The following is a 15,334-nucleotide window of genomic DNA, read 5'->3' as shown; positions in this document are numbered from 1 at the left end:
AATTATTCTGTGACAAGAGTGTATAAAACTCCTCAAATCATAGTAGAAATTATTCTTGGTTAATAATTTAAAACTTTAGATTAAATAAACACTATTAATTAAATTATTTTATTCACATTTTTACTTTATTGTGGTCAATCAGTTTTTACTTTATGCCAAATTAAAAATGGAAATACGTCACACAAACGACGTTACACATAATAATTATTATGACCGAGGTGATTTAGCTCGAAGCTAACGTCTAAGGGTGTGAGACTATCGATGGTGGTAATGTAAGTTAGTGTAAATTATAGGTTTCTACCGATTATTTCCCACCTCTACGAGTTTTATCTCTTTTTATTTCACAAGGTAACTGTGTTTTCTATCTCTTACGTTAAAAAGCTGGGTGGTAAGACACTCATCACTGTATATTATAATAGAATACTTTGAATAAGAATATGGTATAAACACCTACGGATCGACTGACAATATGATGTAGGAACAGAAGATATGACAATAATCCTGTAGGTTTTTTGATTGAACATGACACTACATAGACGCGCACACACATACACACAAGCATACATACACGCGCGCACATGCATGCACACGTACACACGCACAAACATGAAATACATATACGCATATGCAAATCTACACCATAACCAATGGACAAATTACCAAACAGCTGACTGAAACAACTGACAAATGATGATATTTGTTCTGCGATTACTTCGCTTCCCAATACCGAGGTGTCCGTTTTATTACAATGCGTTAATTTAGATCTTCTTCTTCCTTCCTGTATTTAGGCTTTAAAGCCTGGTTCTTCTTCAATATTAGCCTCCTAAATTGTTTAAATTATCGCAACATCTTTTCCTTGGTCTGCCAATACTTATTCGTCTAAAGGTAAAAGAAATAATAAATTAGACTTACTCACAATCAATTTAATTTAACTATCAGACGACCGGTTTCGCTTTCTACAATATGCAAAGCATCTTCAGGTCACGATACAAAGTTAAATTAATGCTGAAAATAATAAACCCATATTAGGGTGTTGTCTAATAAAGGTAAAACAAAGATAGGTGATATAAATTATATAAATTACAGTAATTATGCCAATATTACATGTCTGTGGTTTTTAAAAACGAATAAAATGTTTAAGCAGACAAGGTAAGACCCACAAATTGGTAAAATAGTCTATTAAACTGTAATGAAATAATAAATAAACAAATAAATAAAACATTACTTACATGCCGGTACTCTATTAATTGATGGTTGAAAGAACATGGTTCAAACTATCTTGTATTGTTGATTGGAGAACTCAAGTCAACTATTGTAATTGTTTAACAGTAAACGGGGAAGTTTTTGAGGAGACAGATTTTATCCAAAACACTGTTTACTGTTAAACAATTACAATAGTTGACTTAAGTTCTCCAATCAACAATACAAGATAGTTTGAACCATGTTCTTTCAACCATCAATTAATAGAGTACCGGCATGTAAGTAATGTTTTATTTATTTGTTTATTTATTATTTCATTACAGTTTAATAGACTATTTTACCAATTTGTGGGTCTTACCTTGTCTGCTTAAACATTTTATTCGTTTTTAAAAACCACAGACATGTAATATTGGCATAATTACTGTAATTTATATAATTTATATCACCTATCTTTGTTTTACCTTTATTAGACAACACCCTAATATGGGTTTATTATTTTCAGCACTAATTTAACTTTGTATCGTGACCTGAAGATGCTTTGCATATCATATTGTAGAAAGCGAAACCGGTCGTCTGATAGTTAAATTAAATTGATTGTGAGTAAGTCTAATTTATTATTTCTTTTACCTTTTGAAATGGACTCACACAAGCAACACATTCATGACTTATTGGTCTATTTGGTGACTTATCTCGTGCTATTCGTACTATTCTATCTTCTGCCATTCTACGAATGTGTTCATTCCACTCCTGTTTCCGTTTTGCCACCCATCCATTTATGTCTTCTATATTGCATGCTCTTCTTATGTTTTCGCTTTTCTCCCTGTCCAACAGACTTTTCCCTGATATTCGTCGAAGTATTTTCATCTCTCTTGTTTCTAGTAGTTGTCTCGTTTTAGATGTGTCAGGCCTTGTCTCCGCCGTGTATATATAGGTCTGATTGCTGCTTTATAGATTCTTGTTTTTGTGTCTTGTCTTATGTGTTTGTTCTTCCAGATTGTGTCATAAGATATCCCGCCGCTTTACTTGCTTTTAAGCTTTGTTGTCGTACTTCTTCAACATCTCCGTAACTAGTTATATTTATTCCCAGATACTAAACCTTGCTTCGTGCTTTATTATTTTCCCATCAATTTCGATTTTACATTGTAGTGGGTATTTAGATGTTGTCATACATTTGGTTTTTTCTGCTGATATATCATACCAGTACAAAGTTTTATCATCTCTAGGGTTATACTTTCTCCTTAGTATTTTAGAAGCTCATTGGTTATTCCGTCTGGTCCTGGCGACTTTCTATTTTTGAGTGAATTTATGGCTAATCTACTTCCTGAAAACTGATTTCTATTTCGTGTCTTAATTTAGGTACGTTATTGCGTTGATTATTATTTTCCTTTCCTTTAAATAGTTCCGTCTGGTTTGTTATTGTATTCCTTCAATTCTGCCATTTCTTTCTTTTGGTTTTTTATGAATTTCCATATTTGTTTTTGTGTACCGTAGAAGTCGCTTTCCGTCCTTTTTGTAAACTGTTTCCAGTATTCATTTTTTGTTCTTCTTACCAACTGCTTTGTTTCATTTCGTATTATTCTATAGGTGTCTCGGAATTCTGGAGTATTAATTGTTTTGTACTTCGTGTAGGCCTCTCGTTTCTCTTCATTTCTCTTTTATTTCTTTTCTGAACCATGATGCATTGTTGTTGTTTCTTTTGTTCAGTATGACTTTGCCTTTTCCTACAGCTTCTGTTGCTGCTTCTTCAATGTTATTTTTTATTTTCTCCCAGCTCGCGTTTATATCTTCGATGTCGTCTATTTGTTCTAGCTGTATCTTCTGTGCTAGCTTCCTTTGGTACATTTCTCTTGTAGAGTCGTTTCACAGTGATTCTACATTGAATTTTTCCTCGGTGATTTCCTGTAGAAAATGTTTTGGTATTATTTTCATTCTTAATTAATTAGATTAGTTTAGATTAATAAAACATTTCTTTTTCTTAGAGAACCAACCGTATCAGACAGTTGTCGTTGTTCGTAACCAATACAACAACTTTGACAGCTTAAAGGGAAAGAGATTCTGTCATCCTGGATTTGTTCATGACGAACTTGTAACGAAATTCGTCTTGAATGAATTCGAAAAGAAGATTATTGATGCCAATCAGACGTACTGCGACAATAAACAGGCACCAACACTCATCGAAAAAGAGTTATCTGTTTTATCAAATTTCTTTGGAAGTGCCTGTCGCCCAGGTCCCTGGGTTGAAGATAATGATGACCTAGATAAAAATCTTAGTAAGTATCTATACATGTACTTTTAACTTTATGAATTTATTATGCTTTCTCGTTCGAAATTCTAAAACGCAATTCCTAAAGTGTTTAATAGGAACTTTTTGAGATGTTTTTGTATAACGAGAAAGGCGTTTTTGACAGCTGCTTTCAGAAAAGTTCATCCGCGTGAATAAATAAGTTGTTTTTCAATTATCTATACTTTATTAACTGTTATAAATTATTCATAAAACTCAATTCATTTATTTTTAGAATCTAAATATACCAACCTGTGCGATCTTTGTGGATCCGAAAAATGTAACGTCGACTACGAGACGCCATTCAACGATTCTTTGAATTGCCTTGAATCCGGTGGAGATGTAGCCGTCACAAGCCTTTACTACGCCTCATTATTTCTAAACAAAAGTAACAATGCCGATAGGTACCAATTTCTTTGTCCTAACGGCACTATTAGCACGAAAATTCCATGCGTATGGACCAAACAATTGAATAGACTGATTGTTACAGGAAGGTGAGTTAATGTTGCTAAAATATTATGCTATTAGTCCAGTTATCAGAAATTTGATCTATGAAAACGAGGCAAATAAGCTGACATTTGCTGAGAAAGTCAATTATCCTCATCATCATTCTGGCTTTACAACCCTATGTGGGTCGTAGCCTCCTCAAGAATTTCTCTTCAGTCGTCCGTATCTATTGCCTTCGTCCGCCAAACACCATCTCCATATAATTTGTTTTCTCTTGATTTACTTTCAGTCTACACTCCCTGGCTGTTCTCTTGAATGTTTTAAAATTTCTCTTAATTCTGTGGGTCTTCTTGTTATTAGGGCAAAGTTGTATGCTACGCATTGATGTCTATGGTAGTAGATTGAGCCTTTAGTATGTATATGGCTTTCCCTTAGAATTATTTCCAGTATTAGATTAAAAAATATAGCAGACAGAGGGTCACCCTGTCGCAGGCCTCTAGTGATATTAAAGCTGTCAAAGACATGACCTTCTATCATAACCAAACTTTAGGTTTCATTCAGAAGGGATTTAGTTAATCGTATTATTTTATCTGAAAAGTCAAGTATTTCCTTATAGATATAAATGTAAAAAGCGAATGATAATATTGATTTCTAGAATGCAGTAACGTTGTAATTTATTTGTGTATAAATATTGTGCAAATTTTGTGCAGTTTTTTAGAGAAATTGTAAAATAGATCGGGAAACTAAAAATGAATAATCTTCTTAACTTACAGCTGTAAATATCGAAGCTTCTTCTTCTTCTCGTAGTACTACAACCAGGGGTGGGTTTTGGCTGACTGCACAACTTGCTTCCATCTTGAACGGTCGTCCATAATAGTTGGGTCAGTGGGCAGTCCCATTGTTCTTAGATCTGACCATATATTGTCTCTCCATCGCATTCGTGGACATCCTAAGGGTCTTCTTCCTGTGGGGGCTTCCCCCCATATTAATTTGGCAAGGTGGTTATTAGGGAGTCTATGGACATGGCCAGCCCATCTAAGACGTTGGGATTTAATCTATTGGACTATATCGCACGCTCTATACATCTGCTTGACCTCAGCATTTGTTCTCATTCGGTATTGGTTGCTATTAATGTCGTGATAAGGCCCAAAGATTCTTCTGAGGATTTTCCTCTCAAAATATCGAAGCTGTTTAACATAAAAATCTAAAAATATTTTTTACATCAGTAGTCCAAAAACGATTGTTATTATAGTAGTAGCATTGTTTAAATAGGACTAGTTAGCCAACGCAATGTATAAATTTGTTTGATTCTAATTGAGACAGTCACTAGATGTCACCACTCTTTCTGTCTCAATAGATTTTAATATACCATTGTTTGTTTGATATACATTATACTAGATGGTGTTATGTGAAAAAGTTAAGGAATAAACTAAACGTCCATTTTTGATCCACTGAATTAAATTCACCAGCGTTGCAATATTTCACTGACATAGTAGCGACAGGTTTACTTACCAATAAAAATGTTACAAAAACAGAACACGAATCACAGGTATTCATTTAAAATAGAGTTATTACTATCAACATGCTATCAACTACATAGTAAATATCGTGTCAACTAAAATTGTACCTACATAAACGTGCTGTGACTTCTAAATTTTCCTATATCTAAATAAATTTAAAGAATTTAAATATTTTATTTTATTTGGAAGTGTATTACAAAAATTTGGTCCGAGGTAAGTAGAACATTTTAATTCTGTGTTTAAAACAAAAAACATTTGTATGAGAAATGAACAAATTAGGTATTTAGAAATAAATTTTACCGGATAATACATACATTCGATAATATTTGAAAAAAGTGATTTTAAATTAAAGTAATGTTACTTCCATAATAAATAAATGGTTTTTTACAGATGGCTGGAAATATTTGTTGTTATTACAAATGTGGTTTATCACCATACAAAATTCATGGATTAAGAATGTTCAGATTTCCGACAAAAAATCCTTCGGCTTGTCAAACATGGATATTACACTCTGGTAAGTAAATAGAAACTTTTTTTATATTCTTTTATTTTACACCGTTTCCGTTACGCAATTAACTTGAAAAAATGTTTATTTTTTTTTCATTCATTTTTTATTATCGCCAGGGTGCACGCGTCATATTCGAGATGCATTAATTTGAATTTTACGTTTTCGTTGGTATTATAATTATGATATAATAAACTTCGGAAAAACAAATTAGTGAATAAATCAAGTTAATAAACATAAACAAAGTATTAGATATTTAAATATGTATTTCTGTAGCTATTTTTAGTTATTGTATTGAAAAGTAGAAATAAGTTCATCTTTATCGGGGAACTAATTTATACAAAGGTCCATCTGGGAAAAAATTATTGGTTTCACGTAAAAATTTTATACTGATATTTGAAGATTCTAAAAGATATATGAGGGTTAGTTAATAATAAATCTGTAAAGACATACAGGTGATTTTGGCTATAAACGTTTTTTATCCAGTTTAGAGAAAAATAGTTAAAATAAAAATTGTAGATTCAAAAAGTTCTTCCATTTGTGAGTTTCTAAATTAAAATATATAAAGAATTCACCAAAATAGTTGCAAAAAACCCTTGATTTTGCAGAAATTTATAAATTTTAATAACTTTGTTTTTGCATAATGGTATATACCTAATGTAACTAATAAAAATAGTGACGATTTGTTTATCGTAGAAAGCGATTATGTAAACAACTTTTTGTTGAGCTATCCCAGTTTGAAAAAAAATTATGTTTTACGTGTCACAGAAGCCAAGATATTGCAAATTTTGCAATCGCCCTTCATTTTGAAAAAGTTCAAATCTAAAAAAAACCGAGCTCAAATGGTTCTCCATTCTACTTTTCCGAAGCGGTATTTTACGAATACCATCATTTTAACGGGTTATAAATTTTTACTTCTTTACCGCATATGCCATATGTAAGTTGGAACGCACAATTCAGATCTTCATTTAGTGCCCCTTCAATTTTCAGCTCTTACTGTTGATAGACAATGGAAGTATGATTTTAAGAATAAAATGCTTTGGTTTTAAATATAAAATGCTCTCTTGCCTAGTAATGGTCATAGAAGATTCTATTTTTTTTTAGAAAGTGTGTTTTTCACCAGTTTTTCATAAGCATCTAAATAAGTTTGTGGCATAAACGATATCAACGTTATTTTAAATGTTTATAAACAGAATAAATAACCTATAAATTATTTGCTCTGATTGATATTTAGCGCACTTTAATAACTTATTCATTTCCATAATTTCCAGGAGCTATGTTACATGTCTTTGCGCAAAAAAAGAGTTATTATAATTTATAAATAACTGCAAAAATAAGGTTTTTTTTGCAACTATTTTGGTTAATAATTTCATGTATTTTAATTTGGATACTCTCAAAAATTACATAACTTTTTATGATCTACAACTCTAATAAAAGGTGAAAAAATCTTAAAGAGATATTTAAAGTCTCTAAAAGGTATATGAGGGGTAGCTGATGACAATTATGTGAAGACTACAGCTAATTTTGCTTTGATTTTTTATTAAACAATCGTAAAAAGTGAAAAAAGTTTATGCGCATAAAACGTTTCTTATTCATGTTAGAGATATATGATTAAAATAAAAGTTATAGATCATAAAATGTTCTCTAATATTGAGATTTTTATAATTAAAATACATAAAGAATTGACCGAGATAATTTAAAAACCCTTATTTTTAAAGTAAAATTTATAAATGTTAATATAAATATAAATAATATACATATAAATAACTTTCTTTTTTGCATAACGATATGTAATACAACTATTTAAAATTATGGCAGTTAATGAGTTTTTAAAGGGTGCTAAATATCATACAGAACGACCATACAGTTTATGAGTTATTCAATTTGTTTATCCAGGAGTCCGATTATTTAAGAAACTGTACTTGTCCAAACAGTCACTCTAGGGTTATTTTGTAAATAGAAATCGATTTTTATGGCTTCGTTTTAAATTATTAAAAACAAACATCAAGATTATATTAAATTTGTTTAAATATCAGTTTGAAGAATAACAAATTTTTAGCATATAAAAATTTCTAATAACTTGGACTTTTTTATGTGTTACACTTGTATCTAGGCTCAATATAAAGCTAAACACTTAAAAAAAACCAAAACCTTCTATTGCCCAGAGGAAATCAAATAGCATTTTTTTTTCTTGTTTAAGAAATTGCAAATATTTTCATTGTTTATTAACATTAAGGCTGAAAATTGAACACATTGTAAAAGAATATCGAAATTTTATAATTCGATTTATAAATGACATACACAGTGAAGAAGTAAATTAGTTTTGAAACATTCAAATAATGGTAATCGTAAAATATCGCCACCGAAAAATGCAAGGGAGATCTGTCCGCTGCAATATCTCAGCTTGTTTCTTGTTATTGGTTGTGGAAATTTCTGTTTTTTTTTTAATTGTGCTTTTACACCAGCTTTTCATTGAGCCTACGTACAGCCGTATGACATGAAAAATATCAAAAGTAGTATAAATGTTTAGAAGCTAAAAAGCACTTTTTCAAACTGTTTTTTTAATAAAATGTTGAAGTTTACAAATAAAGCTTCAAATAATCGATTCAAAAAACGTCAAATAACTGTCAAAGGTTAAACACCCTTTTTAAAGTTCCTCACGGATTTTAAAGATTTAAACAGTGTTAAACAGATAAAGTAATTCATCAACGAGTTAACAATACGTAGCGAAGTTCTTTAATCACAATGTGATAAGAAAACAAGTATCAAATTTGGTCTTATATTTCAATAGTCGAATTTAATTGCGGCTATATTGGTGTAATTAAAGAAAACCAGTGAAAATCACAAGAAATAGGTGAGATCTTTTTTTCTTTCTTTCCAGTTTGGGAGAGGGTCCATTAGGTACTCACATTTAGGTATTGTGTTACGGTCTGGGTAACCAGGACTACACATCATGAACAGCAATTGAATATTTACATTTACACAAAACAGCTTCAATTCCAACCCAAAATTATATGTCGTTGCCGCAGTCTCTAGACTTCCTCCCCGTTCGTTTCCTAAAAGGGAACAAGTTATTGTCATGCACTCCATTTTGAATACTGTTTTATTTAAATATATTATAGAAATTGGTGAAATGGTTTATCCAAAATATATTACTTTTACATCTCGCATTTCGAATAATCGAATCCGCATTTTCCTCACTTCTACCGACATCGTTGATCAACTAATACACCGAACGTCATAATTAATTTCACCGTCATCTTTATCTGCAGGCTTCTTTCTGCGACCAAAAGAATCCTTATTTCAAATGTATCTCCTTCCATTCCGCATTCACTAATCGAGACGTCCCTAAAAAATACGGAACATCAGATGATCAATAGGCATATTATCAGGAGTTTTCCTAGGGTAACATTTGTAATCCCTGACAAGGTGAACTTCGAAGTGCAATCTTCTCTGTTAATTAACCATGAAAATATATCCTTTAAAATATTTTTATTCTCTGACAGACTGTAGTGTTTTCTTTGTAAGCTTACGGGTCGTACCGTGGGGTATGATTGCAAAGTCTCCAGTTGACCAGATCACACACTCATTGCAGCTAATGCTCCTCCCTCTTTTTCATTTTCAGCTGACTCTAAGGAGTCCTTAATCCTAAATCCTTAACTTCATCAAAAGAATTTCTATCTTCGGAAATTGAGTCCATCTCCGTTAACTACATACCCATCCTGGCTGCCATTATGGATTTATCCATCCCTCGTCGTACTAATTCAAAGCCCATGTTGGCAGTAGGACAAAAAAGGGGACACTTTAATGACAGTCCTCCTGATACTCCTACCATTCTATCTTCATCCTGTATTCTTGCTCTATTAAGTTCTTTTCCTCCTTCGGCATTTTCGATACCACCCAAAGTGGTGGTATTGAAATTATATAATCGGATATTATATTTCCGCTATAAAAATGATTTACAAAGATAATCCGACTAATTTTACACTCAATTCCACGCAACTTATTACATTTCTTGAGAACTCTTTTGTATGTATCACCCCACTACAAGAAGCTTAAAAATCCTCCTACATAGATGGTATTCAAAAGGACTTATTGCAGCTCTACATAGGTACAAGGAAAAGATCACTAAAAACCGTATTACTAGAATCTTAAAAAAGTTAAAAGAACAGCCTACCTCCGACTTACAAGAGTATATATAAGTGCATCCTCTGATAAATCTGATGTCAAATCTAACCACAGCATACATGATGAATAGAATTTCTCTATTTCTCTCGCATTTATTCATTTTTTCTGCTCTCTGTATATTTTTACTTCATCTTTTGCCAAATTTAGACACGATATTTAATTAAGTAAGAAAACTTTATGTACTTCAAATACTAGCCCAGTGTGGAAAAAAATTGTTAATAAAAAATAACCTTAAAATCTCCAATCTCTTTTTTAATCGAAAGGTTATCCTTGACAATTAAGAGACAGCCAAGATTCTGGCAAAAAATTTAAAAGAAAAGTTTTGCAACAAATCTGAACCTAACCATATATACTCTTTTCTTCCTTCGCCCTTTCATTATTCATCCTTAGTTTCACAAGATACCAATTATCCGAACTCTCGTATAAACTATTTCGAACTAAAAGCTGCACTCAAATCCTATAAAAACACAAAAATTAGGGTTTTCTAGAATAATCTTGAAAAATTTCTCGAAAATTCCTTAGGCACCAACGACCCTCTAAATGAAGCCAGTAAATTTACCACTGACATACCGCTGACAATCGTTAATGAAAGATCTTGCCCTAATCTATACTAAGATAAAAGAAAGATCATTACAAAGAACAAACGAACACAAACGGGTTATGTCATGAAGACAAATCGTTTTTGTCTTCATGACATGTCATTTTTTCGCTGTATTAGTAGCTACCATTCTACCACAATTTTACAATTATTTCCCGTTCTCCAACCGTTCCTACTCACATTTTAACCCCACTCCATTAGAAATACAGACAGTTGTACACTTGACTGCTGACTGTTGCTATAAACAGTCGTCCTCTCTTTCGTCTGCTGAGTCCTACTAGGCAGACGTATAATCTCTCTATCGCTACCTATCGCTTGGTACAGACTTACCGCGCTTTTTCTCCACTCTAACTCTCTCGCATGTAGTTACGCGAAAAATACCGAAAATACTATTTTAATCGTGTACAGACGAAAAATGTGCTCTATATCGTGATCTAAGTGTTAGTACCGCGAAACACGTCTTCAGAAACCGGTAACCGGACAGTTTCCCCGTATGAAGAATAACCGCGACTGAAAGCCTCTAAATACCGCGAGTGTGTATATGTGCAGCAGAAGAATTGAGAAGACTTTATATAAAATTAATTTAATATAGTCTGTATAACCTTTTGCCACATATCCTAATTTATTTGAACCAGCCCTATGTAATACAGTCCTCATACACCGAAATTATATTCATAATTTCACATATGTACCCTTTTTGTACACACACATTTCTTAGGTAATCTATAATCAACAAGATGTCGTAGCAACTGTACTTAACATTGAAGGGGCATTTTATTTAATCTCCAGAAAAGCAATCATTGACAAAATCTCCCACTATAATTTAAATGGTAATATTTTCTCATTTGTAAAAAAATATCTAATTGAAAGAATCTTTAAAGTTCTTGCCAAGGGTAAACTTTTTCAATCTCTTCCTCAAAATTAAGGTGTCCCTTTAGAATCTGTATTAAGTTTAACTTTATTCATTCTTGCCATCAACGAAATTTGCCTCCCATCAAATATGTTCAATACGCTGATGACCTAATCATTTACTGCCATGTTAAATCTGTCTCAACCTCATATAAACTTATACAAAGTGTAGTAAATCTAACGAACTAAGATTATCACTCTCTGAGAGCAAAACCAAATTAATAAAATTTTCCATAGGGATTTCCACTCCCTTACCCCAAATTTTATTTACCAATTCTCTACTTTCTGTTGTTAATTATTGTAAAATTCTCGGTTTTATGTTTAACTCCAGATTAAATTGAAAAAATCAAATTTCTGAACTTAAAATCAATTGTTTTAAAAGGTTGAACATTTTTAAAACCCTCAGTCATCTTCAATGGGGTGCCAATAAAACTACTTCTGAGCGCTTTTCGCTTTAGTCCTATTGAGAGTGTATACCGTGAATCTAATGAACTTTCTCCTACCCAAGACGATAATCACTTCTACTTTCGTATGCTGCATCAACATTCGCAAATCCATTTAATCCCGTTCATTCCCTAATTGCCACAGTGCCGTCTTCTTCCACTAACAATAACCAACACCTTATCATAAAACCTATACCTCAATTAATTTGTCCACTACTTAAAAATATTGACCTTTTTCTGACTAGTTCATTTCCTCTACCTTTACTTCCCCTCTGGGCTAAAGATCTCCCTTCAATATATACCTCACTCACTATTTTTAACAAACTTGAATCTTCTAACCTTTGTTCTAAACTATTTGTTCAGATTAACTTTCATATATCCATTTAGTCAATACAATTTTCACTAAGCACCTATTAGTTCAAAACATTCATGACATAATACCAAAATCTCTCTGCTTACGATGTAACAGTCTCTCTCATATGGCTGCCTTCTCACACCGGAATTACTGGTAATAAAACATTCGTTTTAAAAAAGTCGATAGAGAATACTTGACAAAACTTAGAACAAAAGAGTAAAACAACTTTTCATAAACTTCAATCTTTTATTGGTCATCTCTCCCTAGACTTCATAACTATAAGAGAAGCATCGACTATTACAAGACTACGAATCAACCATACCAAACTTACCAACTGCAAACAATTCGCCAACCTGTATAAAGCACTGGACTTGAAACCTACTCTAAGGAACTAGAGTAGGAGTCTATCTCTTCCTCAACTGTAAATTGTATATGTTGATTATGATACTTGAAAATGTTGACTATTTCAATAATTTTGTGTTTAGGAAGTGCCAAAACTAAATCATCTACATATCTTTAAAAAAAAGGAATGAAAAAAGTGCAAATGTTGATACAATCACAATCACTGATAACATCATCCATGACATAGCTACTTAGAATGGGTGAAAGACTAGATCCCATAGGACTAGTTTCTGATAGTCCTATGGGATCTTTTTTTTTCCTATCTAAAAAATTTCTTTTTTCTTACTCTTATACATATATATATATATATATATATATATATATATATATATATATATATATATATATATATATATATATATATATATATATATATATGTGTGTATAAGAGTAAGAAAAAAGAAATTTTTTAGATAGGAAAAAAAAAGATCCCATATCCCAAGATATATATATATATATATATATATATATATATATATATATATATATATATATATATATATATATATAAACATATATTAGCACAACTGCGAAGTTATTTATATTTTGAATACAGAACTTAAATTGTTTTTTTACTTTATTGTGCAGAAAGTTGCTTTTTTTCAGTTGTGTTAATAATAATATTGTTGTAGGTAATGCTGCATTGGAAAGTCTGGAGCTACCCGATTTAAAAAAAAATTTCTTTGCAGTAAGCATTTTGTCCAAAAATATCTAAATGCAAACCAAAAAAATATAGTGAGGTAGAAGAGGGAGGTTTGTTAACGACACCACGCGTTTTTTATACGTATTCGATAGCAAAACAACCTTAACCAGTGCCAATAGTGTTTCGCAATACATACATTGCTTATTTTAGTTCATGAAAACAATGTTACAATCAATTTCTATAACTATTAATGTAAACAATTTTGTTTTGTTTTTTTTTTATCTTGAATTATTATTTCGTTAATATTGTCTATGTGTAGATATTAGAATTTTGATAAGTGGTATATAACTATTAAAATAATGCGAATTTAATTTTTGCAATATCTATCACTTTGTAATTTAAAATTATTTCATTAATAAACAGCTCAAATCGGGCGAGTTGATTGAAAAAAACATTCTCATTTATGTAAACAGAAATACAAAAATGGTGTTTATATCATAAAATACATAAATAAATAAAATAAAGGATACTATTTATTAAAGTGTTGTTTTATTATTCCTTTTATCCCAACACATAGATTAATTTTTCCCTAAATATGTGTTGCCTCTTGTTGTGGCATATCGATGTGTTTATTTGTTTCAAAAGCATTATCAAAAAACCATACCTATAAATTTACTATATTTTCAAACGTCATTTTAAAAATTAAAAGATTGAAAATTTAATTTTCTCAAAACATACATAAAACCATTGTTTAAAAAGATTTTCTTTTTTAAACAATGATAAAACTTAAGTCTTGACTAAAAAATAAACCTCTGCATTAGTGTTTTAAGACGATAGCAATCGAGTCTATTTCAATTAAATATTTAATCCTTTTCTAGCAAATCATATAACCAAATTAAATATCTGGTAAACTAATAAAAATTTAAAAAAGGTAGCATTTACCTACTTCATATAAATAGATTACTAACCGATTTAGATTTAGCAAGTCTCAAAGTATAAAAACAATTTGAAATATTCGCTCGAAATAGTCAAGTTATCTTTCACTAGACGCATACAACGATAATAACAATAAGCATTTTATTAAAATTTTATATTTTCTTCACAATCTGGCATCCGTGTACAGGTTTGCCTTAGTTAGGAGACAGGCACAAATATACTCGAATAGAATCCTGCACAGAATTAAGTTTCTGTTAATAGTTTTTTAAATTTATGACTAGAGGCCGCCATGTGACGGCAGAATAATAGTCAAACGTTTGTTCCATAAGGATTGTCTAACTAGTCCTATTTAAACAATGGTAGTAGTTACTTATCATCAAAAAGTACTTGTCATTCTATCGAGTTACAGTGGTTTTAAGAGCCAAGTGTCAGAGCCAGAGAGTTATTGTTCTTCCTGTTTTTAGAGTGCACTCAGCTAAAAACGATATGACATTACCTGGTAATTTGGATTTAATCTTCTACTTCAACATTGCTATTCGTATCTTTGAAGCTGTTGCTCTAAATAATTGGTTAGATGTGCACTGGAACCAGTCTCTTAAATTGCGCAGCCAAGATATACGTCATCTCCCAACGCTTCGTTTGCCCTGAATCTTTCCTTGGATAACTAACTGGAGCAATCGGTACTTTTTCCCTCTCACATGACCAAAATATTCCAACTTTCTTCTCTTGATTTCTCTTGGATTTATTACTGTGGTTATATCTTCAAGTTTTGTATCCATATCCAAATATAACATGTGTAGATACATGCTACGTTGTGAATAAGTAGTTACTGTTTCAAAACGTTGCTTTGGCTTAGGTCATTACTTTCATTTATATACAAACTATATGCTCCCGAAGAAGCGGAAGC

General features: G+C 31.4%; 1 protein-coding gene across 2 annotated transcripts in view; it reads left to right on the top strand.

Moving 5' to 3' along the window:
- The window catches only part of LOC140441158 (transferrin-like), a 91,607-nt gene that overhangs the window by 56,628 nt on the left and 19,645 nt on the right, over nucleotides 1–15,334 (top strand). For both annotated transcript variants that reach the window (XM_072531629.1, XM_072531630.1), the window contains exons 4-5: nucleotides 3,180–3,470; nucleotides 3,717–3,975. In XM_072531629.1, the coding sequence (XP_072387730.1) occupies nucleotides 3,180–3,470; nucleotides 3,717–3,975 (550 nt within the window). The remainder of the gene's footprint in view (nucleotides 1–3,179; nucleotides 3,471–3,716; nucleotides 3,976–15,334) is intronic.

Source organism: Diabrotica undecimpunctata, chromosome 5, assembly GCF_040954645.1.
Source record: "Diabrotica undecimpunctata isolate CICGRU chromosome 5, icDiaUnde3, whole genome shotgun sequence".
Classification (NCBI taxonomy): domain Eukaryota; kingdom Metazoa; phylum Arthropoda; class Insecta; order Coleoptera; family Chrysomelidae; genus Diabrotica; species Diabrotica undecimpunctata.
Note: the sequence above shows the minus strand (reverse complement) of the source record. Positions and strands in the feature narration are given on the sequence as shown.